The sequence below is a fragment of the Poecile atricapillus genome, chromosome 29 (genome assembly GCF_030490865.1).
Source record: "Poecile atricapillus isolate bPoeAtr1 chromosome 29, bPoeAtr1.hap1, whole genome shotgun sequence".
NCBI lineage: Eukaryota > Metazoa > Chordata > Aves > Passeriformes > Paridae > Poecile > Poecile atricapillus.
Window position 1 is genome coordinate 3993523 of NC_081277.1, and position 27775 is coordinate 4021297.

The 27775-nt window shown below is 50.3% G+C and overlaps 2 protein-coding genes and 1 non-coding gene across 8 annotated transcripts; 2 read left to right on the forward strand and 1 right to left on the reverse strand.

The window, feature by feature from the left end:
• Positions 1–848: 848 nt before the first annotated feature.
• PCYOX1 (prenylcysteine oxidase 1) lies at positions 849–4639 on the reverse strand. Its single transcript, XM_058859496.1, has 6 exons — positions 4498–4639; positions 3531–3737; positions 2732–2906; positions 2195–2406; positions 1912–2064; positions 849–1506 (listed from the first exon to the last, which is right to left on the reverse strand). The coding sequence occupies exons 1-6, from the start codon at positions 4592–4594 to the stop codon at positions 854–856; spliced, it is 1497 nt and encodes a 498-aa protein (XP_058715479.1). The 5' UTR covers positions 4595–4639; the 3' UTR covers positions 849–853.
• TIA1 (TIA1 cytotoxic granule associated RNA binding protein) lies at positions 4589–27130 on the forward strand. Of its 6 annotated transcripts, none has more exons than XM_058859499.1 (12): positions 4589–4718; positions 10667–10763; positions 11363–11461; positions 13641–13695; positions 14825–14912; positions 17861–17936; positions 18829–18937; positions 19519–19614; positions 19696–19780; positions 22524–22647; positions 24522–24661; positions 26851–27130. In XM_058859499.1, exons 2-12 carry the CDS (start codon positions 10752–10754, stop codon positions 26969–26971), a joined length of 1005 nt encoding a protein of 334 aa, XP_058715482.1. In that variant the 5' UTR covers positions 4589–4718; positions 10667–10751; the 3' UTR covers positions 26972–27130. The 6 variants fall into 6 exon arrangements, with proteins under 6 accessions (XP_058715482.1, XP_058715483.1, XP_058715481.1 ...); XM_058859500.1 differs by having other exon boundaries at positions 11367–11461; XM_058859498.1 differs by lacking the exon at positions 4589–4718 and adding an exon at positions 5785–5960.
• TRNAG-CCC (transfer RNA glycine (anticodon CCC)) lies at positions 4702–4772 on the forward strand. Its single transcript has one exon. It is a non-coding gene; the product is annotated as a tRNA-Gly (tRNA).
• Positions 27131–27775: the final 645 nt, after the last annotated feature.

Sequence of the window (27775 nt, forward strand, 5' to 3'; positions counted from 1 at the left end):
TAATTTTTTATTAATTCTTTCATACCTCAGCACAGCGCTGGGAATTGGTGGTTTTTCCTCTTTCCCACCCATTTTGGCAGCTTCCAGTATCCCATTCCCCCCCCAGTTTCCACCCTAAGGAATAAATCCTTGGCAGACCCCTCGGAAAAGTTGGGGCAGAGGGATGGACAGCCAGGGAGTCGATATTCCCAGCTGGAGGGCACTTCTGGGGTCAGTATTGCACTTTTAATGAATTCCCTACTCTCAGACAGGAATAAATCAAGGAGTTCGAGGAAAATTCAGGAATTTTCCAACCTTAAGGATCCCATGATCTTACAAAACACCTCCTTGGAGGGGAAAAGTATGGAGTTCATTAGAGTTAATTACAGCATCTTGAAGGTCTTGATGTTCTTGAAGATCTTCCAACCTTAAGGATCCCATGATCCTACAAAACACCTCCTGGGAGGGGAAAAGCCTGGAGTTCCTTAGTGTTAATTACTTGGCTGTTAATTAGCTATCTTGAAGATCTTGATGATCCTGAAGATCTTGATCATCTTGAAGGTCTTGATGATCCTGAACGTCTTGATGATCCTGAAGATCTTGATCATCTTGAAGGTCTTGATGATCCTGAACGTCTTGATGATCCTGAAGATCTTGATCATCTTGAAGGTCTTGATCATCTTGAAGATCTTGATGATCCTGAAGATCTTGATCATCTTGAAGATCTTGATGATCCTCAAGATCTTGATCATCTTGAAGGTCTTGATCATCTTGAAAGTCTTCCAACTTCAAGGATCCCATGATCCTATGAAACACCTCCTCAGAGGACGAAGCAGGGAGCTCATTAGCGTTAATTAAGCCCCGAGGGGAGGTCTCAGAGCTCCGTTTTGAGCTTCTCGTGCAGGTCCTCCTGGTCGATGCTGTGGCTGTTGCCGTGCCAGCGGTGGAAGGCGAGCAGGGCGGCGTTGCGGGCGGCGATGGCGCTCATCTCCATGGCGCTGGCGGCGCGCTCCAGCCCGTTCAGGTAGTACAGCTGCTCGTGCAGGACGATGGGAGGAAACTTCTCGGGAGGGCTGTACCGGGGATACGCCAACCAGCGCTTCACCTTCACCGTGTCGTACGAGGAGAAGAGCAAACCCAGCTGCTCCTTGGTCAGCTCCTCCTTGGAAAACACCTTCCAGACGGCCGACCGCAGCGGCGGCTCCCCGCCCGCGTCCCCCACCGGGGACACCATGCCCACGCTGTTGATGAACAGTTTGGGGTTGTCCGTGGTGAAAACGGCCCCCAGGTGAAAAGCCTGGGGGTCGTGGTAGCCGAAGAAGGAGGTGTTCAAGCGGCCGTGCACCAAGGTGGCGATGGTCTGGTGGTAGGGAATCAGGAATTGCGGGATGGGAGGGTCGAAGTTGAGGAAGGTGATGTTGGCCATCTTGCGGCCGAGCGGCGCCGCGATGACCACGATGTCGTAGGTGTCCCCTGTGAGCCCCGAGGACGTGTTGTAGGTGACGTGGTAGACCGTGGCCGGGTCCCCTGCGGAGGGAGAGCAGCTCGGTTATCCTGATCCATGCTCAGGGAATCCCAGCTGACCCTGGCATTTCAAAATGCCACCACGTTTGGGTTTATAAACTTCTACAGCTGGGTTTTCAGCCCTCTTTTCATGGAATTGTGGAAAGGTTGGGATAGGAAGGGATCTTAAAGCCCATCCAGTTCCATGGCAGGGACACCTTCCTCTATCCCAGCTTGCTCCAAGCCCCATCCAAGTGCCTTGGGCACTTCCAGGGATCCAGGGGCAGCCACAGCTGCTCTGGGAATTCCAGCCCAGCCCCTCCCCACCCTCCCAGGGAGGAATTTCCATCTCAAAATCCCCAAGGGACCGAGGCTGGTCTCCAGTATCACCATCCCCTCCCCACTGAAGGGAATTCCAGCTGCACTCACTGCCAGGCCTGCGGCTGGTTTTTGGCTCTATGGACACGACTGTTCCCGGGATAACCTCGGCCTTGGAGGAGTAGATGAGGCCGGAGCAGACAAGTTTGTTCCCTCCTTTCACAGACCAAAGGCCTGACTGCACCCCAGCCAGGGACACAGCACCTGCAAGGAAACCACCACCATCAGAGCAGGGAAACGTGGGAAAAACAAACTGCAAAATCAGGGGGGATAAACTGGGACACGGAGCAGGAACCCCAACACCCAGGATGGGAGGCTACCTCCAAACACGCACCTACAAAGGCATTGATGGTGACCCCTTGGCCGAAATCTGCCCTTGTGACCGGACAAACCACCTCGTTGATGAATTTCTGGGAGAATCCCGCCTCCTGCATGGCCTCATCGATGGTCTGGTTGAGCAGGCGGGTGAAGTCGTCGCCTCCCAGGGTGTGGAGCAGGCGCTCGTTGCTGCTGAAGGCGTAGTCATGCATCTGGTACCGGTAGATCCTTTAATTGCAGACAAGAAATTGCCTCTGTTAATGAGCTCTGTGGCCCCAGGAGGGATCTCATGGGGTGGCAGGACAAGGGCCTGGAGGGACAGGACAAACGAGAGGTTTAGGTTGGATATTGAGGATTTTTATGAGGGTGGGGAGGTCCTGGCAGAGTCTTCCCAGAGAAGCTGTGGCTGCCCCTAGATCACTGGAAGTGTCCATGGCCAGGCTGGATGGGGCTTGGAGCAACCTGGGATAGTGGAAGCTGTTCTTGCCCATGGGATTTTTAGGTGTTTTTAAGGTCCTTTCCTACATTTTCCCTCTCAGGACCCCAAACCCACCTCATGAACTTGTCCAGGATGCCCTCCACCCACATGGACATGCGCAGGGGGTTGAGGCCGTAGTGCCAGAGCAGCTTGATGAGGTTGATGAAGAACCAGCTGCTCTCCTCAAACACAAATTCCTCCCCGTTGTAAACACCCGCGAGGCCGCCCTGCACTGAGGCGACCGAGAGGCCTTTGGGAAAAGGACAGAAAAAGGTAATTTAGGGAAAGGTAGAGCTATTCCACCTCAGTTTTAACTTCCTGAGATAACCTGGCTTCGTGCTGATAAGGGTGAGTGGCTGAAGATCAGGGTCTCAAGGCACAGAAAGGGGAATTAGCCCTTGATCATGGGCCAGGGAGTGATTGGAGGTGACTTTTGGACCTTTATAATGCCATTAGTGGGTCACCTGTGGGGAAGGATGAGACCATTCCCATTGGGATGTGGGTTTCCTTTGCCTGGAGTGGGGCTGGGGTACTACAGGGGGCATGGGGGAGATGATGGGGGGCTATTTGGGAAGGAAAGTGGCCTGTGGGGGAGGGATACTGGAGAAAGGTGATTACTAGGGAAGTATATGGGGGGAAATTGGGAAAAGAAGGGGGACTATTGGGGAAAGACATGGGGGTTATTGGAAAAAAGTGAGACTACTGGAGACGGATATGAGGGCTACTGGGGATACATAAGGGGCTACCAAGCCTTCTTCTTTCAGGGGATGTCCCCCAGCAACGCGGGACCCAGAGCACCCTAGGGGGATCATTTTGGGACTGAGGAACAACTTTGGGGCTGGGAGACATCAGGATGGGGGGGGTCCATGCTCACCCAGCTCCTTGACAAAATGCTTCATGTGCAGGTTGAGGGGGTGGATCACAGACCCCCCTGCCTCATAGGTGTTCCCCTCCACGTCCAGCGTGTCCAGCCGGCCGCCCACCGCTGCCTTCTCCAGCACGTGCAGCTCCACGCCATGGCCGAACTTCTGCCTCAGGAAATACGCGGCGGCCGAGCCGCCGATCCCACCGCCCACCACGGCTGGGAGAACCCGGCCTGGTCACCTTCACACCCTCACGAGCCCCCACTTCACACCCCCTGCCCCTCACAGATCCCTCATGGGCTCCCTGACCAACAGATCCCCTCAAGGGAATCCCCTCAAAGATCCCTCATGGGCTCCCTGACCAACAGATCCCCTCAAGGGAATCCCCTCAAAGATCCCTCATGGGCTCCCTGACCAACAGATCCCCTCAAGGGAATCCCCTCAAAGATCCCTCATGGCCCCCCCATCCCGATCCCCTCAAGGGAATCCCCTCAAAGATCCCTCATGGCCCCCCCATCCCGATCCCCTCAAGAGACCCCCCCTCATATCCCCAGCCCCTCAAAGGTCCCCTCATGGAGCCCCACTGACCTTGAGGGACCTTGAGGGGTCCCCCAATCGCACCTTCCTCACAGATCCCCTCAAAGGATCCCACTCACAGATCCCTCACGGCCCCCCCCCCACTTCAGATCCCTCAAGGGACTCCCCCCCCCATACTCTCTGACCCACACAGATCCCCTCACGGGTCTCCCATGACAGATCACTTAAAGGATCTCCTCCCCTCACCTTCCTCACGGATCCCCTCAAAGGATCCCGCTCGCGCCCCCCGCCCCTCGCAAATCCCCTCACAGTTTCCCCCCAGATCCCTCAAGGGACTCCCCCCCCATAGCCCCTCCGACAGATCCTCTTAAGAGTCCCCCCCTCAGCTTTCCCCCTCACAGAGTCCCCCTCCCCTGACCCCGCGCCCATCACCCGCCGCACCGATCCTGGAGGGCCCATCGCGGAGGCTCCGGGCGGGCGGGCAGAGCGCGGGGAGCAGCAGCAGCAGCAGCGGCAGGAGCCGGCGGAGGCCCGACATGGCGCCGGGAACGGAGGGCAAAGGCCGGGGGGCGGGCCGGAAGCGCGGCCCGGGCAGGCTGCGGCAGGCGGGAACATGAGGGACACGGAGAAGACTCGATTCCAACCGCGCCGCTGGTGTAGTGGTATCATGCAAGATTCCCATTCTTGCGACCCGGGTTCGATTCCCGGGCGGCGCATAGCTCTTTTACCTCCCTTTGATTTGCTCTACTCTCAATTCCAAAGTCCTTTCTTTTACTTCCCTTACTTTTAATCACTTTCGTTTTACTCCTGTATTTTAATTTTCCCGCCCCTGTTGAAAGCGCCACCCTTCTCCGTGCCCACATTTACCTTTTCACCCTGCTTTTAATCCCTTTCTTTTTAATCCCTTTCTTTTTAATCCCTTTACTTTTAATCCCTTTACTTTTAATTATTTTATTTTTAACCCCTTCGTTTTAAATTCCTTGTTTAAACCCTTTTCTTTTAAACTCCTTTATTTTTAGCTGCCTTATTTTAACTCCTTTATTTTTATTCCCCCACCACCCAAGGCCTGTGCACCTGGTCCCCACACTAACCTTTTCACCCTGCTTTTTAACCCTTCACTTTTGAGCCTTTCATTTTAAAATCCTTCATTTCAAATTCCTTTATTTTATAAATTTTAATTAATTTATTCCAGTTGCTTTATTTTCGTAATTTTTAATTTTAGTCCCGTATTTTATAAACTTTATTTCTCTACCCCTGTATGCTGTTCCCGATGCCCACGTGTCCCTTTTCACCGTGACTTTCAATTCTTTCATTTTTAATCCTGTAATTTTTAAACTTTTTCATTTTAAACGCCTTTTAAAACGCGTTTAGCTCCTCTACTTTTAAGTCCTTTACTTTAATTCCCTTTATTTCCCATTCCTGGTGCCTGCATGTCCCTGACCCACATATCCCTTTCCACCGTGGTTTTAACCCCTTTTAATTATTTTCTTTTTAATTCCTTAATGTTAAATTCCGTTATTTTAACGTATTTTTTTATTCTTATTCTTATTCTTTATTTTTATTCACCCCTTTATTTTTAAGGCTTTTCTTTTAAACCAATTTTCACCACTTTCCTCACCTTCCCCTCACGGGGCCGCGCATGCGCGGAGCGGCCGCGCGTCCCCGCGCCGTTCCCGCGCCGTTCCCGCGCTCTCCCCGCGCACGCGCGTTCCCGCCCCCCCCCGGCCCCTCAGCCCGCCCGCCCGCCGCCATCTTGCGAGGAGCCGCCGCGGGACCGTCCGCCGGCGGGGCCGGCGCCGCTCGGGCTGCCCGGGCTGCCCAGGGCTCACGGGGCCGCCCCGGCGGGCGGGAAGAGCCGGGGCCCGCGGCGGCGGCGCCATGGAGGATGAAATGCCCAAGACCCTGTGAGTGGGGAGGGGGCGAGACCGCCTATTGTTCCCGGCTCCGCGGGGAGGGGCGGCCTGGGGTCGCCTCACGGACGGGCCCTTCAGGGCTCCGCCGCGGACCCTCAGCCGCCCGCAGTGCTGCGGGAGCGACCCCCGCCCGGGGCTGAGGGGTAGCCGGCCCCCTCCGGCAGCGAGGGGAGCCCGGCTCCCGCGGTATTCCTGCCCTTTCCCCGTTCCCAGTGCTGGGCACCGCCGGCCTGCCCTACGCTCCGGGCGTTACCCTGGGCCTCCAGCTCACATCTGGAGGGACAGGGCTGTGTGGAAGCTGTGTGTCCCTTCCCCAGTACATCCCAACTCACATCTGAGAGAAAGGGGGTCTGGAACGTGTGTCCCCCTTCCCAGTCCATCCCAGCTCACATGCGGAGGGAAAAGTGGTCCGGAAGGTGTGTCCCCCCTGCTCCTGGATAGAAAGGGGGTCTGGAAAGTGTGTGCCCCTCTCCCCAGTCCATCCCAGGTCACATCTGGAGGGAAAGGCAGTGTGGAAGGTGTGTCCCCCTCCCTGGTACATCCACACTCACACCTGGAGGGAAAGGGGGTCTGGAAGGTGTGTGTGTTCTCCATCCCAGCCCACGGCAGGGGATAGAACTGGATGATCCAAATCCCTTCCACCCCAGACCATTCCATGGTGAGGATCCTGTCATTCTGCATGATCCGTGTAGGTTTTTTGTGAGCAAACTGGGCTGGATTTTCCCCTGGGGGGTGCGGGGGGCTACATGGCAAACAGCTGGAGCCCCACTGCCCTGGTCAGCAGCTCCATGTGAATGAGCAGGAGGTGAATCCTGAATCCATGAATCCAATGCTTGTCCCAGTGTTCAAAGCACAATCTGAACCTGTTGCTTCCCAAGGAGTGAATTACAAAGCCACCTCAGGGGAGGTTTAGGTTGGATTTTAGCAAAAGGTGCTGGTCCTGTGCACACCTGGGCTGTGCTTTTTCCCAGGCTGGTGTTACCTGGAGTAACTTTCCCTTGTTTGGATGAGGGAAATCAGGCTCCAGTCTTCCCATCCCACCTCTAGACCACCTCTTGTTCTCCAGTGCAGCAGGAAAGACAGAAGGGAGAGAGGGAATCATTCCAAGGTGAGGGAATGTTGTGCCCTTGGATTGCTGCCCCTCCCCAGGGGTTGAGAAACAACTTGGCCAAGTGACCACAGGACAACAAGACCCTGACGTGCCTCACCCCAGCTGTCCCGAGCACTGACCACTCTCTGCTTCCCCAATCCCGGTGTTTTCCCACATTTTGGGAGCTGTTCCTGGCCTCTGCAAACACAGAGCCGCCGGTGTGTTTGTGTGTTTATTTGGGAAGATGTTTTCCCCCCATCCCAAGGGTCCATGTGGGCCCTGGTGGCCTTGGTGTGTGCCAAGGAATCCATGTCCTGGAGCATGTGCAGCTGGTGGCACGGACAGGGAATGACTGAGGCTGGAAAAGACCTGCAGGATCACCTTAAAACACAGCTCAGGACTGGGCAACATCCAGGGAATCACTGAGGCTGGAAGAGATCTGCAGGATCACCTTAAAGCACAGCTCAGGACTGGGCAACATCCAGAGAATCACTGGGGCTGGAAAAGATCTGCAAGATCACCTTAAAACACAGCTCAGGACTGGGCAACATCCAGGGAATCGCTGGGGCTGGAAAAGATCTGCAGGATCACCTTAAAGCACAGCTCAGGACTGAGCAACATCCAGGGTGGGATTTCTCTGCCTCCCTCCCAGGGACTTTGTGGGGTCACACAGGGAATTGTCACCAGATGGGTGTCACCACTCAGGTTTAGAAGGAGCAGTCCAAGGCAGAAAGTGCAGCTCAGGTGATCTTTAGTGGATGTTAAATCCATGCTTACACCGGGGTTTCTGTAGGATTTCTGCTCCAGAAATCCCCCCACTTGTGGATTTTGGGGCTCCCTCAGCTGTGTGGCCCCCAAAGCCCTCTGCACCTTGTTTTTTCCTTCCCAGATGTTCCTGGAAATAACTCCTTGGTTTTGCCTTTTTCACCTCACTCGTGTCCGTGAGAAGCTGTCCAAGACAGAAAGTGCAGCTCAGGTGATCTTTAGTGGATGTTAAATCTGTGCTCACACCAGGGTTTCTGTAGGATTTCTGCTCCAGAACCCCCCCAGTTGTGGATTTTGGGTCTCCCTCAGCTATGTGGCCCCCAAAGCCCTCTGCACCTTGTTTTTTCCTTCTCAGATGTTCCTGGAAATAACTCCTTGTTTTTGCCTTTTCCCCCTGCCCCGTGTCAGTGAGGAGCAGTCCAAGGCAGAAAGTGCAGCTCAGGTGATCTTTGTTGGATGTTAAATCCCTGCTCACACCGGGGTTTCTGTAGGATTTCTGCTCCAGAACCACCCCCCAGTTGTGGATTTTGGGGCTCCCTCAACCCTCTGCACCCTGTCGTTCCTTAACACATTCCAGTTGTTTTTCTGGAACAGATTGCACACACTCCTGGAAATAACTCCTTGTTTTTGCCTTTTCCCCCTCCCTGCCCCGTGTCAGTGTGGTGGGGTGTAGAGCCCTGTGTTCCCTCAGGAGCTGTTTTCCCTCGTGTAAATCCAGGAGAGGCAGCTCCTTCTCCCACAGACAGTTCCCTTCCTTGACAACCACTCTCCAGCAGCAGATGATGGATCTGCAGAGCAGCCTTGGAGGTGGCAGAGTCCTGTTGTTTGTGTTTTCCGTGGATGCACGTGGGATACGTGTCCTAAATTAAAATAATTTGTGGTCTGAAGCACGCACAAGCACTGGCAGCAGTTGGCTTTGGCTTCTCAAGATAAACTTGGATAACGCAGCCCTTCATCTGCAGAGTCATCAACCAACTCGTTAATTGGATTCTCATCCAATTAGCAGGAGAGGGGTGAGAGAGGTGCAGGAAGAGCCAGGGCTGAGCTCTCCTGGTGTTACCTGGTGCTGCCTGGCAGGGTCACCTGCCTGCTGGGTTATCTGTGTGTGAGTGGACAAGGTCCAGCTGCTCTGCATCCTGCCTGTCTGTGGAGCTGCAACAAAATTCCATGGAAAAGCCAGGGAATGGTTTGTGTCGCAGCTCTGGGTGTTCCCCACCTGCCTTGGCACACTCTGAACACACAAATATTCCTGCAGTGGATCCCTCAGGAACGCAGAGATCCGTGAGGCTGTTGGGAATCCCTTCCCTAAAACCTGCTAAACCCAGTGCTGAGGTCAGGAATATTTCAGGAGACGCCTGTTCATTGGGATGAAATCCCATCAGAGCAGAGGTCAGGGGTGGACACTGTTTGGGAACCTTTCAGTCACAAATTAATTAATCTAGATCCATAAGGTCACATGAGGCTCATCACTCTGGTGCTTCCATTGATTTGTTGTCCAAATAATTAAAATATTAAGAAAAGAGAGTTAAAGAGAGGCCTTGCTAGTTCTGCTCCGGTTAACGAGGTGCTGATGGGTCAGATGTTGGACTCGATGATCTTGGAGGTCTTTTCCAACCTCTCTCATCCCACTCTCAGTTGGACTTGCTGCGGGGAGAATGTCCTGGTGTTAATGACCTTCATGGAGTGCTCTAATCCCTCATTTTTTTAAGGTTTTAAGGAAATTTATCAGAAGGGTTTTTAAAACCCAATCCTGCCTTAAACAGTTGTCCAAGTAATTAACCCAGAGCTGGTGTACGAGCCATTCCTGACAGAAAACTGACATTCCCACATATCCAAACCCCAGAGCGCATCCCTGTGGCAGCAGCAGGAGCCTGAGCAGAGCCTGGATTTGCTGCTGGTGTTTTTCTGACAGCCCCTTTGCCCCTCTGGCAGCAGCTGTGGTGTCAGGGCTGGGATTTGGCCGGGATTCCCGTGGCAGAGGTTTCCCACGGAACGTTCCTCTGCGGGAAGCTGCGGCTGCACCTCGGCGGCTGAGGTTTCTCGCTGGGCTTTTTATAAAAATCCCGTGACTTGGGCTCAGCAACAACAACAAAAACAGCCACCAGTGGGTCACAGATGGGCTTGGTGGCCAAGGAAGCCAAAATCCCAGGTGGGAGTGAGGATTTGGGACGTGTTTGTGCTTGGGGAGGCTGAGGGAATGTGTGCAGTCAAGCACGTTGGCCTCAGGTATTCCTGGCAGAGCTGATGTTGCCAAAACTTGAGGCCTTTGGAAGGAACCAACCAAATGTTGTGTAAAAGGTGGGCAAACAGCAGCTGGGAAGTGCTGCTGGGGCAGGGGTGATGGTGTAGGGATGTGGGAATTGGAATTTCTGTACTGGGAAGTAGCTGTAGGGATGTGGGAGCAGGAGTCTCTGCAGAGGGAAATCAGGTTCGTGGAGTAACAGAATCCTGGAATGGTTTGGGTGAAAGGGACATTAAACCCATCCAGTGTCACCCCTGCCATGGGCAGGGACACCTGCCACTGTCCCACATTGCTCCAAGCCCTGTCCAGCCTGGCCTGGGACACTACCAGGGGTTCAGGGGCAGACAGCTCCTCTGGGAATTCCATCCCAGCCCCTCCCCACCCTCATTCCATCCCAATATCCCATCTCACCCAGCCCCATCTGGGAATTCCATCCCAGCCCCTCCCCACCCTCATTCCATCCCAATATCCCATCTCACCCAGCCCTCCAGCAGTGGGAAGCCATTCCCCCTTTTCCTATCGCTTCATCCCTGCTCCCAGACCCCTTTCCAGGTTCCAGTGTGTCCAACATCCATGTCCACCCCTGTGTTTGACCCTCAGGTACGTGGGGAACCTCTCCAGGGACGTGACCGAGGCTCTGATCCTCCAGCTGTTCAGCCAGATCGGACCCTGCAAGAACTGCAAGATGATCATGGATGTAAGAGCCTGAATCCTCTGATTTCCTGTTCCTCAGAGCTGCTGGCCCCAGGCTGTGCTTGTGGCTCTGGGAGTTCCTCTGGAAACAGGCCACAAACACCTTCAGTACATCTGGACATACACTCCAGTGTTTTTGGCATCGTCTCTGCACGTGCCTGGTGGTTAATTTAAGGACAGGTGGACATGGAGAGGAACAATGAACTCATTAGATCATGAGGGGGTTGCAAATGAGGTTTTAAAAACTCTTTACCATAATTTTTTTACTCTTTCTAAAGCAGAATTGAAAGCTCTGGGAGCATTGTTAGTCCCTGTAGAGTCAGGAAACCTGTCCACATGGGGCCATTGAACTCATTAAGTCACGAGAGGATTGCAAATGAGGTTTTAAAAACTCTTTACCATAATTTTACCTTTCAAAGCAGAATTGAAAGCTCTGGGAGCATTGTTGGTCCCTGTAGAGTCAGAAATCCTGTCTGTGTGGGGCTGTTGAGGTGTCAGAGGCTGAGCAGAGCAGCCAGAGTCTGTGTTTGTGTCCCTAATCCCGGGTTTGTATCCCTAATCCCGGGTTTGTATCCCTAATCCCGGGCTCGTTTCCTGTCTCAGACAGCTGGCAATGATCCCTACTGCTTCGTGGAGTTCTACGAGCACCGGCACGCGGCCGCGGCCCTGGCTGCCATGAACGGCAGGAAGATAATGGGTAAGGTAAGCTGCTGTGCTCTGGGGTGAGTCTGGGGGGAACAGGCTGTGCCAGGGGAAATCCTGATGGGAGAGGATGTCAGGGTCTGGGGGAAAATGGGATGTGCCAGGGAGAAATGCTGCTGGGAAAGGATGTCAGGGTCTGGGGGAACAGGATGTGCCAGGGGAAATCCTGATGGGAAAGGATGTCAGGGTCTGGGGGGAACAGGATGTGCCAGGGGAAATCCTGATGGGAAAGGATGTCAGGGTCTGGGGGAACAGGATGTGCCAGGGGCTGGAGGCATTCCAGGGGGAAATCCTGATGGGAAAGGATGTCAGAGTCTGGGGGAACAGGATGTACCAGGGGAAATCCTGATGGGAGAGGATGTCAGGGTCTGGGGGAAAATGGGATGTGCCAGGGAGAAATGCTGCTGGGAAAGGATGTCAGAGTCTGGGGGGAACAGGATGTGCCAGGGGAGATCCTGATGGGAAAGGATGTCAGAGTCTGGGGGGAACAGGATGTGCCAGGGGAAATCCTGATGGGAAAGGATGTCAGGGTCTGGGGGGAACAGGATGTGCCAGGGGAAATCCTGCTGGGAAAGGATGTCAGAGTCTGGGGGGAACAGGATGTGCCAGGGGAAATCCTGATGGGAAAGGATGTCAGGGTCTGGGGGAAAATGGGATGTGCCAGGGGAAATCCTGATGGGAAAGGATGTCAGGGTCTGGGGGGAACAGGATGTGCCAGGGGGAAATCCTGATGGGAAAGGATGTCAGAGTCTGGGGGGAACAGGATGTGCCAGGGGGAAATCCTGATGGGAAAGGATGTCAGGGTCTGGGGGAAACAGGATGTGCCAGGGGCTGGGGGCATTCCAGGGGGAAATCCTGATGGGAAAGGATGTCCTGAGTCTGGGGGAAAACAGGATGTGCCAGGGGAAATCCTGATGGGAAAGGAGGGGATGTGCTGCACATGCCAGACTCTGGCTTTGGGGTGGAGGTCTTAGTGGGGCACAACTCTGAAGGGGAGTTCAGAGTGTTGGGAGGAGGAGTTCAGATCATGGAGAGGAGTTCAGAGCTTTGGGAGGAGTTCAGTGTTGGGAGAAGTTCAGAGCATGGAGAGGAGAAGTTCAGAGCATGGAGAGGAGTTCAGAGCATGGAGAGGAGGAGTTCAGAGCTTTGGGAGAAGTTCAGAGCATGGAGAGGAGTTCAGAGCATGGAGAGGAGTTCAGAGCATGGAGAGGAGGAGTTCAGAGCATGGAGAGGAGAAGTTCAGAGCATTGCAATGAGTTCAGTGTTGGGAGAAGTTCAGAGCATGGAGAGAAGTTCAGAGCATAGAGAAGAGTTCAGAGCATGGAGAGAAGGAGTTCAGGGCGTTGGGAGGAATTCAGTGTTGGGAGAAGTTCAGAGCATGAGGAGGAGTTCAGAGCATGGAGAGGAGGAGTTCAGAGCTTTGGGAGAAGTTCAGAGCATGGAGAGGAGTTCAGAGCATGGGGAGAAGTTCAGAGCATGGAGAGGAGGAGTTCAGGGCATTGAGAGGAGTTCAGTGTTTTGGGAGGAACTTGGAGCTGAGAATGTGGAACTGGGAGAACAATCCCAGAACTGCAGAGTGGTTGGAAGGCCCCTCTGGAGATGATCCCGTGCCGTTCATTCAGAGCAGGGTACACAGGGTAGTGTCCAGGCAGGGTTCTGATGTCTGCTGAGGAGATACCACAGCCTGTTCCAGGCCTCAAAGAAAAGTTTTCCTTCATATTTTCTCTCATATTTTCCTTCTTTTCCTCATATTCAGGAGGAACTTCCCCTGTTTCAGTCCGTGCCTGTTGTCCCTTACCCTGTCCCTGGGCACCACTGACCAGAGCCTGTCCCCATCCTCTTCACAGTCACCCCTGAGACATTTGGGAGCCATTCCCTGTGTCCTGTCCCTCCATCCCTTGTCCCCAGTCCCTCTCCAGCTCTCCTGGATCCCCTTCAGGCCCTGCAAGGGGCTCTGGATCCTTCTCCTCTGCAAGTGAACACCCCCAGAGCAGGGGAGCTGTAGCCTTGATCATTTAAGAACAAGCCCTCTCCCATAAAAAATGTCTTAAACTTGAGTTTTATCCCCAGCCTTGCACATGGGGCCCCCTGTAGGGTCAGATCCGAGCACTGAGGGTGTCTGAGCTTTTTGGGTTTTTTTAGGGATTTGCCAAATCTGATGTGTGATTCCCGTTTGCAGGAGGTCAAAGTGAACTGGGCCACCACCCCCAGCAGCCAGAAGAAAGACACCAGCAGTAAGTGTCACCTGTGCCCCGAGCTGTGCAAGCTGTGAAACTGAAATGCACCACACAGAGCTCTGTGGGAATGGTTTTGATTGGAATCCTAATTATTTATGGTGTCTGTGTTAATTAAACTTCAGGGCAGGTCTGATCTTTGCCATCACACAGCGTTCACAAGTTAATTGTGTCTTCTTAAACATTGAATTGTGGATCTCCAGGGTGTTCCCTGATGCTAAGTTTGGGGGGGGTTTTGGTTTTTTTCCATTGAATTTTTAGGGAAGGACTTCCCTTCCATTTCCCTGTAGCATCAGGAGGAGATTTGATGCAAATCCGTGGCTCTTTGGTACCTGGGCAGTTGTGAATTAAACCCCAAAATGCCTCATTCTGTATTTTTGAGGCACATTGAGCATCTCCCTCAAGGAGCATCCAGGCTCCTTCCAGGACAGGTTCCATCACTCCCAACAATTTCTGTGGAGAAATTCTTGGAATTTCAGGCTGGAGTGGGCTGAACCCCATCGGTGCCTGAGGGAGTTTGGTGCCTGCTGTGTCACACGTTGTTTGGTTTAGGTGGAAAACTCCTGGGATTGAGAACTTTTGTTCCTGTTTCTCTTCAGGAAGGGATCCCCTTTCCATCCTGAGCCTTCAGTCCCCCTTCACTGCAGTGTCCCAGGAGCATCCTGGGATGGATTTTAAATCCCTTCCCACCCAAACCATTCCAGGATTCCACATCACAGCCTAGTGCTGGCACAGAGACAGAGAGATTTCCCTGGACACTGGGCACATGAGGTGTAAATACTCTCAGATCTGTGCAGAAAGTGCTGGCAGGCCTTAAAAGCAGTTTTTAAAATTCAAGATATAAATGTGTGTCCTTCAGATCACTTCAGATCACTGACTTGTGGCCCTGCCAGGCACAGGGTCTGTCAGGAGCAGCAGGAATTCTGTTCCACAGCAAACTCTGCTCTTCCTGTAGCATTTAATACTGGCTTTTGTGGTATTTTATAAGTGTTTTTGTGCTTTTTAACAATGTATTTTGAATAACAGCTGGAGTTTTAATAAAGAGTTTCTTAAGAAGAGTTTATTTTACCCTTTTCTGCTCAGAGAGCGTCTTCAAGCACTAAATCCTCCTTTCTCTTTTCCCCCAAAGACCATTTCCACGTCTTTGTCGGAGACCTCAGCCCTGAGATCACAACTGAAGACATCAAAGCAGCCTTTGCTCCCTTTGGAAGAATCTCGTAAGTCCTTTAGGGCAGACCAAGGTCTCAGCTTTGTGTTGAGTGACACTGTGGCAGTGCAGGGACCACACTCCTGCTCCCACAGCCACATCCTTCATCCCACCTCTTCTGCTTTCCCAGCAAAGCTGGGAAATCCAGATCCTGCACCTGGGCTGTGCATTTCCCTCGGCACTCCGGATGTTTGGTGCCAGCCACCCTTAGCCAGCTTTTCTTTTGGTTTTTTTTTTGTGGATTTAATTCCCATTTCCCTCAAAATGAGCTTTATTTTGGAGCACCCTGGGGCAGCATCACCTTGTCCTGAGACCCCACACACCTGTCCAAGCCCTTTGGGCCAGGGAGCTGAGCTGGTCCCAGCAGGGCAGGGATGTCCCCAGTGTCCCTGCCAGCCTGTCCCAGCCAGGGTGCAGCAGAGCCAGGAGCAGCCCCTCCATCCCTGCTCCAAAGGTAAACCATGAATTTTCCTCTGTTCTGGACACTGGAGTTTCTTGGTGGTGTAAGAACATAGAGCACTTTGGAGTGTTGGGTAGTGAAGCTTTTAATTGAAGTAAGTTTGCTTTTTGTTGTTTGGGGTTGTTTTTTTTCCCCTCTCAAGAGTTCCAGCTTATTCCTCTTTTCATGCCAGCTTGATTTCCTTTTTATTAGAAGGTTTAAGAAGTTTTATAAATGTGATTTTTACTTCAGGCATCCCCTGAGTGCAGCTGAGGGAGGGCTCCAGGGGCTCTGGATGAAGGGATGGGCTCCAGGGAATTCATCCTTGGATGGAAGGGATGAGGCTCTGGGGAATCCATCCTGTGGCCAGATGAGGCTCTGGGGAATCCATCCTGTGGCCAGATGTGGCTGCAGGGAAGGGTTGAGTCCCAGGGAATCCATCCTGTGGCCAGGTGTGGCTGCAGGGAAGGGATGAGGCTCCAGGGAATCCATCCTCCACAGGGAAGGGATGAGGCTCCAGGGAATCCATTCTCCACAGGGAAGGGATGAGGCTCCAGGGAATCCATTCTCCACAGGGAAGGAATGAGGGGCTGGAACAGCTGGAGTGATGCAGGAGGGATCAGGCAGGAGCAGGAACAGGCAGGATGTTGCTGTGAGAGTTTCCCCCTGCCTGGTGTCACTGAACACCTTCCAGAAAAGTCCCCCAGAGCCCCCAAATTCCCTCCTGACCCCTGAGCTGGGGACAGGCTCTTTGTCCCATCTTCCCTGGAAGTTTCCTCCCTTCAAGAGCTCTCCCTGCCCGGTGCTGACGGGAGGGGAGCGATGCTCATGCTGCCCCAGACTCACCATCCAACCTGAAACTCGAGTTTTTTCCTCCAAAAAAAGCAGAATTCTCCCTTTTGAACTCTCATTCCAAACCCCCTAAAGACCCAGATTTTCTCCTTATTTAAATTTAACCTGGAAAAACGAGGGATTGAACTTCAGCTGTTCATCAGTGACCAGGCTCTGCAATTGTGCTGCTAATGGAATATTTCCTGATTGATTTCTTTTTATTTGAATCTTTACTGGTGCTAAACTCATTTTTATTGATGACCTCGAGGCGTGATCAGCACAGAGAGAAATGGGGGTAATTCTTGGCTGGTTTGAATCTCTGTCAAACATCCTCTCCCTCCCTTTGTGCTCATGTTTTCACTCATTGCTGAGTCTTTATTCCAAATTTTTCAGTTTTTTCCCTTTTTCCTCTCAAGCAAGCCCAGCTCAGCTCCTCAGAGTGGCTTTTCCTGGCAATTTGGGGCACTGGACCCAAATTCTGTGAAAGTTAAAAAAAAAAGGGGGATCTAACAGAGAACAAACACTCCTGCTGCTTTGGAGAGGGATTTTCCTCAGGCATCTGCCTCTGTGGGTGCCAGAATTACTGTTAATTAGGCTTAAAACCGCCCAGCCTTAACGAACTTTCTGCCTGCTGTGGCTTCTCAGTGCTGTGCCCGTGCTCTGCTGGTTTCTCTGCCCCCTCTGATTTCCCTTCCATCATTTCCTGGCTGGTTCTTCTGAAGAATGGACAGAATTCCACAGTGAAGCACAGGTTACATTTCCCAGTGAAGAAACGTTGTAGTTTTATTTACCTTTATCAATTTTGTTCCTTTTTCCCCTTGTTTTTTTTTCTGCACTTCGTAGTTCCAGTCACTCCTGTTTGATAATGATGTCTGGTGTGTGGTTTTAAGACTTGAAATGTGTTTTATTTTCTTCAATTTTAAATTTTAATTTATTTTAAAAAATTATTAAAATAATATAAATAATAATAATTAATAAAAATAATATAAAATAATATTACAATAAATAATAAAATTTAATTTATTAAAATTAATAAATTTTAATAAAATGTACTGATTTATTAATAATAAGATTAATTATTTTATTTTTACATAAGGATAAAATAATTTTAAATTATTATATTATATGTTATTATATATTATATGTATTATTATGTATTATTATATATAATAATATATTATTATAATAATATATTTTATTAATATTATATTATGTATTATTAATATATTATTATATTATATGTATTATATATTATTATATATATGAATATATATAAATATATATTTATATATTATTTATAAAATATAAACCCAAGAATTAAAGAATTCAGCCAATGTATGCCTTTCAATTCCTATTTTTTTATTTTGATTTTCTGTTCATTTCTATTTAACATTTGCAACAAGCAGGTAGAACGTGTTGGCAAATAAATATGAGATTTATTTTTAAAAAAAAATCTTAAAAATAAGATTTTAAAACTTGGATGGTTCCAGAGAGCCAGGCAAGCTCCTGCAGTGATCTGGAGCCTTTCCCAGCCTGTAAAACACAGCCATTTCTTGGGGAATCTCTTGATTTGCACGTTTTAAGTTTTAATTTTGCTCCTTTAGCCAAGCTGTGTGTGGACAGGGAGTGGTGCTGGTGGAGGGGAGAGGAGAGAGGTGGAGCTGAGCTGGTTCCCTTTGTGCTTTCAGGGACGCACGGGTGGTCAAGGACATGGCCACGGGCAAGTCCAAGGGCTACGGCTTCGTCTCCTTCTTCAATAAATGGGTAAGAGCTCTTAGTTTCCTTCCTCAAAAAATGGGGGAAATCCCTTCATTTTCTCCCTCAAAGAATGAGGGAAATCCCTTCATTTCCTCCCTCAAAAAATGGGTGAAATCCCTTCATTTCCTCCCTCAATAAATGGGTAAAATCTCTTCATTTTCCTCAAAAAAATGGGTAAAATCTCTTCATTTTCCTCCAATAAATGGGTAAAAATCCTTAATTTCCCTCTTCAATAAATGGATAAAATTCCTTCCTGGCTCTGACCCACAGGAGGGGTGCCAGCAGTGGGGTCAGTCCCGTGGCTCTGACCCACAGGAGGGGTGCCAGCAGTGGGGTCAGTCCCATAGCTCTGACCCACAGGAGGGGTGCCAGCAGTGGGGTCAGTCCCGTGGTTCTGACCCACAGGAGGGTGCCAGCAGTGGGGTCAGTCCCATAGCTCTGACCCACAGCAGGGGTGCCAGCAGTGGGGTCAGTCCCATAGCTCTGACCCACAGCAGGGGTGCCAGCAGTGGGGTCAGTCCCATGGCTCTGACCCACAGGAGGGTGCCAGCAGTGGGGTCAGTCCCATAGCTCTGACCCACAGCAAGGGTGCCAGCAGTGGGGTCAGTCCCATGGCTCTGACCCACAGAAAGGGTGCCAGCAGTGGGGTGACTCCCGTGGCTCTGACCCACAGGAGGGGTGCCAGCAGTGAGGTCAGTCCCATAGCTCTGACCCACAGGAGGGGTGCCAGCAGTGGGGTGACTCCCATAGCTCTGACCCACAGGAGGGGTGCCAGCAGTGGGGTGACTGCCGTGGCTCTGACCCACAGCAGGGGTGCCAGCAGTGGGGTCAGTCCCGTGGCTCTGACCCACAGGAGGGGTGCCAGCAGTGGGGTCAGCGGGGTTTTTCTCCCCTCCAGGACGCCGAGAACGCCATCCAGCAGATGGGGGGGCAGTGGCTCGGGGGCCGGCAGATCCGGACCAACTGGGCCACCAGGAAACCTCCAGCTCCCAAGAGCACCTATGAGAGTAGGTGGCCACCCTGTGCCCTGCCAGCTCCTGGGGTGGGGGATCCCCAAGATTTTGGGGTGGGAAGGACCTCAGAGCCCATCCCACCCCACCCCTGCCTTGGGCTGGGACACCTTCCCCCACCCCAGGGTGCTCCAAGCCCCGTCCAGCCTGGCCTTGGGCACTGCCAGGGATGGAGCAGCCACAGCTGCTCTGGGAATTCCATCCCAGCCCCTCCCCACCCTCATTCCTTCCCAATATCCCACCCCAATTTCCCCTTTCCCAGTTTAAAGCCATTCCCTGCATCCTTGCCCCTCCATCCCTTGTCCCCAGTCCCTCTCCAGCTCTCCTGGAGCCCCTTCAGTCCCTGGAAAGGGCTCTGAGGTGTCCCTGTAATGATCTGCAGGTTGTTCCCACCACCCTGTGCCAGTCAGGGCTAAAATTCCCCTGCAATTCCCATCCCACCCCTTGAAAATGCCACCCAATCTCTTCCATCAAACCCTTCCTGATATCCATCTGAAATCCATTTGAAAATGCCACCCAATCTCTTCCATCCAACCCTTCCTGAAATCCATTTGAAAATGCCACCCAATCTCTTCCAGCAACCACCAAACAATTGTCCTACGAGGAGGTGGTGACTCAGTCCAGCCCCAGCAACTGCACCGTGTACTGCGGGGGGGTCACCTCGGGCCTCACAGGTACGTGTGGCCCCAGCCCGTGGCACCTGTCCCCTTGTCCCCACGGCTGCCTCACGCTGCTCTCTGTCCTTCCTGCTCCAGAGCAGCTGATGCGCCAGACCTTCTCCCCCTTCGGGCAGATCATGGAGATCCGAGTGTTCCCGGATAAAGGATACTCCTTCGTCAGGTGGGAGTGGGCTTGGGGCTGGGGGTGTCCCAGGTGAGAGGGGTTTGCCTTCCTCTGCTCTGAGGAGGGGTTATAAAAAATGGGGAAAATCCCTGGAATCACCTGGAGCAGGGCCCTTGGTCACACATCACCCCAGAGGAGTCACTAAACCATCCCAGGTTAGAGGGTTTTTCCTTCCTCTGCTCTGAGGAGAGATTATGGCTGTAATAAAATGGGAAAAATCCCTGGAATCTCTTGGAACAGGACCCTTTGTCCTTCAGGACTTCAGTCACCACAGTCACTAAACCCTCCCAGGTTAGAGGGGTTTGCCTTCCTCTGCTCTGAGGAGGGATTGTAAAAAATGGGGAAAATCCCTGGAATCACTTGGAGCAGGGCCCTTGGTCACACATCACCCCAGAGGAGTCACTAAACCATCCCAGGTTAGAGGGGTTTTCCTGCCTCTGCTCTGAGGAGGGGTTATAAAAAACAGGGAAAATCACAGAAATCTCTTGGAGAAGGGCCCTTTGTCCTTCAGGACTTCAGTCACCACTGTCACTAAACCCTCCCAGGTTAGAGGGGTTTGCCTTCCTCTGCTCTGAGGAGGGATTATAAAAAATGGGGAAAATCCCTGAAATCACTTGGAGCAGGGCCCTTGGTCACACATCACCCCAGAGGAGTCACTAAACCATCCCAGGTTAGAGGGGTTTTCCTGCCTCTGCTCTGAGGAGGGATTGTAAAAAACGGGGAGAATCCCTGGAATCTCTTGGAACAGGACCCTTGGTCATTGAAGACTTCAGTCACCACAGTCACTAAACCATCCCAGGTGAGAGGGGTTTTCCTGCCTCTGCTCTGAGGAGGGATTATAAAAAATGGGGAAAATCCCTGAAATCACCTGGAGCCGGGCCCTTGGTCACACATCACCACAGAGGAGTCACTAAACCCTCCCAGGTCAGAGAGGTTTTCCTTCCTCTGCTCTGAGGAGGGGTTATAAAAAATGGGGAGAATCCCTGAAATCACCTGGAGCAGGGCCCTTGGTCACCCCATCACCCCAGAGGAGTCACTAAACCCTCCCAGGTTAGAGAGGTTTTCCTGCCTCTGCTCTGAGGAGGGATTGTAAAAAACGGGGAAAATCCCTGGAATCTCTTGGAACAGGACCCTTTATCCTTCAGGACTTCAGTCACCGCAGTCACTAAACCCTCCCAGGTTAGAGGGGTTTTCCTTCCTCTGCTCTGAGGAGGGGTTATAAAAAACGGGGAAAATCACAGAAATCTCTTGGAACAGGGCCCTTGGTCACACATCACCACAGTCACTAAACCCTCCCAGGTTAGAGGGATTTTCCTTCCCCTGCTCTGAGGAGGGGTTATAAAAAATGGGGAAAATCCCTGAAATCACCTGGAGCAGGGCCCTTGGTCACACATCACCCCAGAGGAGTCACTAAACCATCCCAGGTTAGAGGGGTTTTCCTGCCTCTGCTCTGAGGAGGGATCATGGCCATAAAAAATGGGGAAAATCCCTGGAATCTCTTGGAACAGGACCCTTGGTCATTGAAGACTTCAGTCACCACTGTCACTAAACCCTCCCAGATTAGAGAGGTTTTCCTTCCTCTGCTCTGAGGAGGGATTATGGCTGTAATAAAATGGGAAAAATCCCTGAAATCTCTTGGAACAGGACCCTTTGTCCTTCAGGACTTCAGTCCCACAGTCACTAAACCCTCCCAGGTTAGAGGGGTTTTCCTTCCTCTGCTCTGAGGAGGGGTTATAAAAAATGGGGAAAATCACAGAAATCTCTTGGAGAAGGGCCCTTTGTCCTTCAGGACTTCAGTCACCACAGTCACTAAACCCTCCCAGGTTAGAGGGATTTTCCTTCCTCTGCTCTGAGGAGGGGTTATAAAAAATGGGGAAAATCCCTGAAATCACCTGGAGCAGGGCCCTTGGTCACACATCACCACAGAGGAGTCACTAAACCATCCCAGGTTAGAGAGGTTTTCCTTCCTCTGCTCTGAGGAGAGATTATGGCTGTAATAAAATGGGAAAAATCCCTGGAATCTCTTGGAACAGGACCCTTTGTCCTTCAGGACTTCAGTCACCACAGTCACTAAACCCTCACAGGTTAGAGGGGTTTTCCTTCCTCTGCTCTGAGGAGGGATTATGGCTGTAATAAAATGGGAAAAATCCCAAAAAACCACTTGGAACCGGGCCCTTTGTCATGTGGGACCTCCATCAGCACAGAGGAGTCACTGAACCCTCCCAGATCTGAGAGATCAGAGGATTTCTGCTCCCTCTGCTCTGAGGACGGATCATGGCCATAAAAAGTGGGGAAATCCCAGAAATTTAGTTCCACTTGGAACAGGGCTCTTTGTCATATGGGAAGATCCCTTCATTCCCTTGCAATGAATTATGACTTCCACCTTTCCCATTTAGTAAAAAAATTAGTTAAAAAATCAATTTTAAAAGTTTAAAAATTAATGAATTGTCTATTCTATTCCATTTAATAAAAAATCAGTTAAAAAATCAATTAAAAAAAATTTAAAAAGTAAAAAATGAACGAATTAATGTTAAAAATTAAACTGTAAAAAATTAAAAATTAACGAAACCCAAATCTTTCCCATTCAGTAAGAAGATCAGCAAAACACAACCAATTAAAAATAAAATAGTTAAAAAAATCAATAAATTGACTGCTTTCCTTGCTGAATTCCCCAGTTTATTTAGGGAGAATCACAGCACGGAGTCATTCCCAAGAAATATTCCCGATTTCATCCCGACAGGTTCAATTCCCACGAGAGCGCTGCCCACGCCATCGTCTCCGTCAACGGCACCACCATCGAGGGCCACGTGGTGAAGTGTTACTGGGGCAAGGAGACACCCGACATGGTCAGCCCTGTCCAGCAGGTCAGGCAGCTCCTGAGGCGCTAATTAACCACCCTGTTAATTGGCTGGGGAGTGGGGATGGGATGGATGGATGGATGGATGGATGGATGGATGGATGGATGGATGGATGGATGATGGATGGATGGATGGATGATGGATGGATGGATGGATGATGGATGGATGATGGATGGATGATGGATGGATGATGGATGATGGATGATGGATGGATGATGGATGATGGATGGATGATGGATGGATGATGGATGGATGATGGATGGATGGATGGATGGATGGATGGATGGATGGATGATGGATGGATGGATGGATGGATGATGGATGATGGATGGATGATGGATGGATGATGGATGGATGATGGATGGATGGATGGATGGATGATGGATGATGGATGGATGATGGATGGATGATGGATGGATGGATGATGGATGGATGGATGGATGGATGGATGGATGGATGGATGGATGATGGATGGATGATGGATGGATGGATGATGGATGAAGGATGGATGGATGGATGATGGATGGATGATGGATGGATGATGGATGGATGGATGATGGATGGATGATGGATGGATGGATGGATGATGGATGAAGGATGGATGGATGGATGATGGATGGATGATGGATGGATGATGGATGATGGATGATGGATGGATGATGGATGGATGGATGATGGATGGATGATGGATGGATGGATGATGGATGGATGATGGATGGATGATGGATGGATGATGGATGGATGATGGATGGATGATGGATGGATGATGGATGGATGGATGATGGATGGATGATGGATGGATGGATGATGGATGGATGATGGATGGATGATGGATGATGATGGATGGATGATGGATGGATGATGGATGGATGATGATGGATGATGGATGGATGGATGATGATGGATGATGGATGGATGGATGATGGATGGATGGATGGATGATGGATGGATGATGGATGATGGATGATGGATGGATGATGGATGGATGGATGATGGATGGATGATGGATGATGGATGGATGATGGATGATGATGGATGGATGATGGATGGATGATGGATGGATGATGGATGGATGGATTGATGGATGATGGATGGATGATGGATGATGGATGGATGGATGATGGATGGATGATGGATGGATGGATGATGGATGGATGATGGATGGATGGATGATGGATGGATGATGGATGGATGATGGATGATGGATGGATGGATGGATGATGGATGGATGGTGGATGATGGATGGATGATGGATGGATGGATGGATGGATGGATTGATGGATGATGGATGGATGATGGATGATGGATGGATGATGGATGGATGATGGATGGATGATGGATGGATGGATGATGATGGATGATGGATGATGATGGATGATGGATGGATGATGGATGGATGATGGATGATGGATGGATGGATGATGGATGGATGGATGATGGATGGATGATGGATGATGGATGATGATGGATGGATGGATGATGATGGATGATGGATGGATGATGGATGGATGATGGATGATGGATGGATGGATGATGGATGGATGGATGGGATATTGGGAAGGGTTTGATGGGATATTGGAAAGGGTTTGATGGGATATTGGAAAGGGTTTGATGGGATATCAGGAAGGGTTTGATGGGATTTCGGGAAGGGTTTGATGGGATATCAGGAAGGGTTTGATGGGATTTTGGGAAGGGTTTGTTGGGATATCAGGACAGTTTTTTTGGGATATCGGGAAGGGCTGTAACTCCCAGCTAAGCTGTGCCCTGGGAGCACCCACAGCCAGCTTGGACCAAGCAGCTCCTATCAGGGATGCAGTGAGAATTCCCAAATTCCCAGATAACTCCCAGTTCCCTGAGTGCTGCCCCGTGTGTGTCCCCAGGGCCAGCTGAGCTACCCGCCGGCCTACGGGCAGTGGGGGCAGTGGTACGGGGGAGCCCAGCTGGGCCAGTACGTGCCCAACGGCTGGCAAGTGCCCGCCTACGGCGTCTACGGCCAGGCCTGGAACCAGCAGGGCTTTGGGTGAGTCCAGAGCATTTTTATCCCAAATTTTATCTCTTTGGGAAGTGATGTTTGCACCTCAGAGCTGCAGCAGGGGTGGGGACATCCCAATGGGAGTTTGGGTGAGTCCAGAGCATTTTTCTCCCAAATTTTATCCCAATTTTTATCCCTTCTGAGATTTGATTTTTGCACCTTAGAACTGCAGTGGAGTGGGGACCTCCCAATGGGGGTTTGGATGAATCCAGAGCATTTTTATCCCCATTTTTATCCCAATTTTTATCCCAATTTTTATTCCAATTTTTATCCCTTTTGGGATTTTATTTTTGCACCTCGGAGCTGCAGTGGAGTGGGGACATTCCAATGGGGATTTGGGTGAATCCAGAGCCTTTTTATCCCAATTTTTATCCCAATTTTTTTCCCTTTGGGAAGTAATTTTTGCACCTCAGAACTGCAGTGGACTGGGGACATCCCAGTGGGGGGTTGAATGAATCCAGAGCATTTTTATCCCAAATTTTATCCCTTTTGGGGAGTGATTTTTGCACCTCTGAGCTGCAGTGGAGTGGGGACATCCCAATGGGGATTTGGATGAAACCAGAGCCTTTTTATCCCAATTTTTATCCCAATTTTTTTTTATCCCTTTTGAGAAGTGATTTTTGCACCTCAGAGCTACAGTGGAGTGGGGACATCCCAATGGGGGTTTGGGTGAATCCAGAGCATTTTTACCCCAATTTTTATCCCAATTTTTATCCTTTTGGGAAGTGATTTTTGCACCTCAGAGCTGCAGCGGGGTGGGAACATCCCAATGGGGATTTGGATGAAACCAGAGCAATTTTACCCCAATTTTTACCCCAGTTTTTATCCCTTTGGGAAGTGATTTTTGCACCTCAGAGCTGCAGCAAGGCAGGAACATCCCAGTGGGGGTTTGGGTGAATCCAGAGCCTTTTTATCCCAATTTTTATCCCAATTTTTATCCCTTTTGGGGAGTGAGTTTTGCACCTCTGAGCTGCAGTGGAGTGAGGACATCCCAGTGGGGGTTTGAGTGAATCCAGAGCATTTTTACCCCAATTTTTATCCCAATTTTTACCCCTTTTGGGAAGTGATTTTTGCACCTCTGAGCTGCAGCCAGGCAGGAACATCCCAATGGGGGTTTGGGTGAATCCAGAGCATTTTTATCCCAATTTTTATCCCTTTTGGGATGTGATATTTGCACCTCTGAGCTGCAGTGGAGTGAGGACATCCCAATGGGGGTTTGGGTGAGTCCTGAGTGTTTTATCCCAAATTTTATCCCTTTGGGAAGTGATTTTTGCACCTTGGAGCTGCAGCAGGGGTGGGGACATCCCAATGGGAGTTTGGGTGAGTCCAGAGCCTTTTTATCCCAATTTTTATCTCTTTTGGGAAGTGATTTTTGCACCTCAGAGCTGCAGCGGGGTGGGAACATCCCAGTGAGTGTTTGAGTGAATCCAGAGCATTTTTATCCCAATGTTTATCCCAAATTTTATCCCAATTTTTATCCGTTCTGAGATTTGATTTTTGCACCTTAGAACTACAGTGGAGTGGGGACATCCCAGTGGGGGTTTGAGTGAATCCAGAGCCTTTTTATCCCAATTTTTACCCCAATTTTTACCCCTTTTGGGAAGTGATTTTTGCACCTCAGAGCTGCAGCAAGGCAGGAACATCCCAATGGGGGTTTGGGTGAATCCAGAGCCTTTTTATCCCAATTTTTATCCCAATTTTTATCCCTTTTGGGGAGTGAGTTTTGCACCTCTGAGCTGCAGTGGAGTGGGGACATCCCAATGGGGATTTGGATGAAACCAGAGCCTTTTTATCCCATTTTTTATCCCAATTTTTATCCCTTTTGGGGAGTGATTTTTGCACCTCAGAGCTGCAGTGGAGTGGGGACATCCCAGTGAGTGTTTGAGTGAATCCAGAGCATTTTTACCCCAATTTTTATCCCTTTGGGATTTGATTTTTGCACCTCTGAGCTGCAGCAAGGCAGGAACATCCCAGTGGGGGTTTGGGTGAATCCAGAGCATTTTTACCCCAGTTTTTATCCCTTTGGGATTTGATTTTTGCACCTCAGATCCGCAGCGAGGTGCCAACACCCCATCAATCGACAGCACCCCCTCACCACCCCAAACCCCCCCCACCCCAAACAACCCCAGGGACAATTCAGGAATTCCTAACGGATTTTTTTCCTCCTCCCCACCCAGGCAGAGCCAGTCCTCAGCCCCGTGGATGGGCCCCGCTTACGGCGTGCAGGCGGCGCAGGGGCAGAACGGCGCCGTGGTGCCGCCCCAGCCCGGCTTCCGCGTGGGCTTCGAGACCCCCTGAGCCCCCCAGGGCTTTCCCAGCGCCAATCATGGAGTGAGAGACCCCCCCTGAGAGAGCTGAAATTGAACAAAATCCCTCCTTTTTCACCCCAAAAAAAACCCAGATGCTGGATCGCCACCACCGCCGCCGCCTTTCGGTTTTCTCTCCTTTTTTTTTGGGTTTTTTTAGGTTGGTTTTTTATTTTTTTAGGGTTTTTTGGGGGTTTTTTTGAGTGGTTTTTTTGGTTGTTTTTAGGGTTTTTTTGTTGGTTTTTGGGGATTTTTTTAAAATTTTTTTTTTGTTTATTAGGGATTTTTTTGTTGTTTTTTTCTAGATTTTTGAGGGGTTTTTTTGGGTTTTTTTTGTGATTTTTTAGGGGTTTTTATTGAGTTTTTTGGGTTTTTTAGGGATTTTTTTGTTGGTTTTTGGGGATTTTTTTAAATTTTTTTTTTGGGATTTATTAGGGATTTTTTTGTTGGTTTTTTCTGGATTTTTTGAGGGTTTTTTGGGCGTTTTTTTGTGATTTTTTAGGGGTTTTTCTTGAGTTTTTTGGGTTTTTTAGGGTTTTTTTGTTGTTTTTTGGGGGTTTTTTTTGAGTTTTTTGGGTTTATTAGGGACTTTTTTGTTGTTTTTTTCTAGATTTTTTTGGTTTTTATTTTGTTTTTTTGTTGGTTTGGTTTTTTGGGTTTTCTGGTTGTTTTGGGTTTTTTTTTTATTTTTGGGGGGGTTTTTTAGGGTTTTTTTCTTGGTTTTGGGGGTTTTTATTTTGGTTTTTTGTTGGTTTGTTTTTTTGGGTTTTTTGGTTGTTTTGGGGTTGTTTTTTAT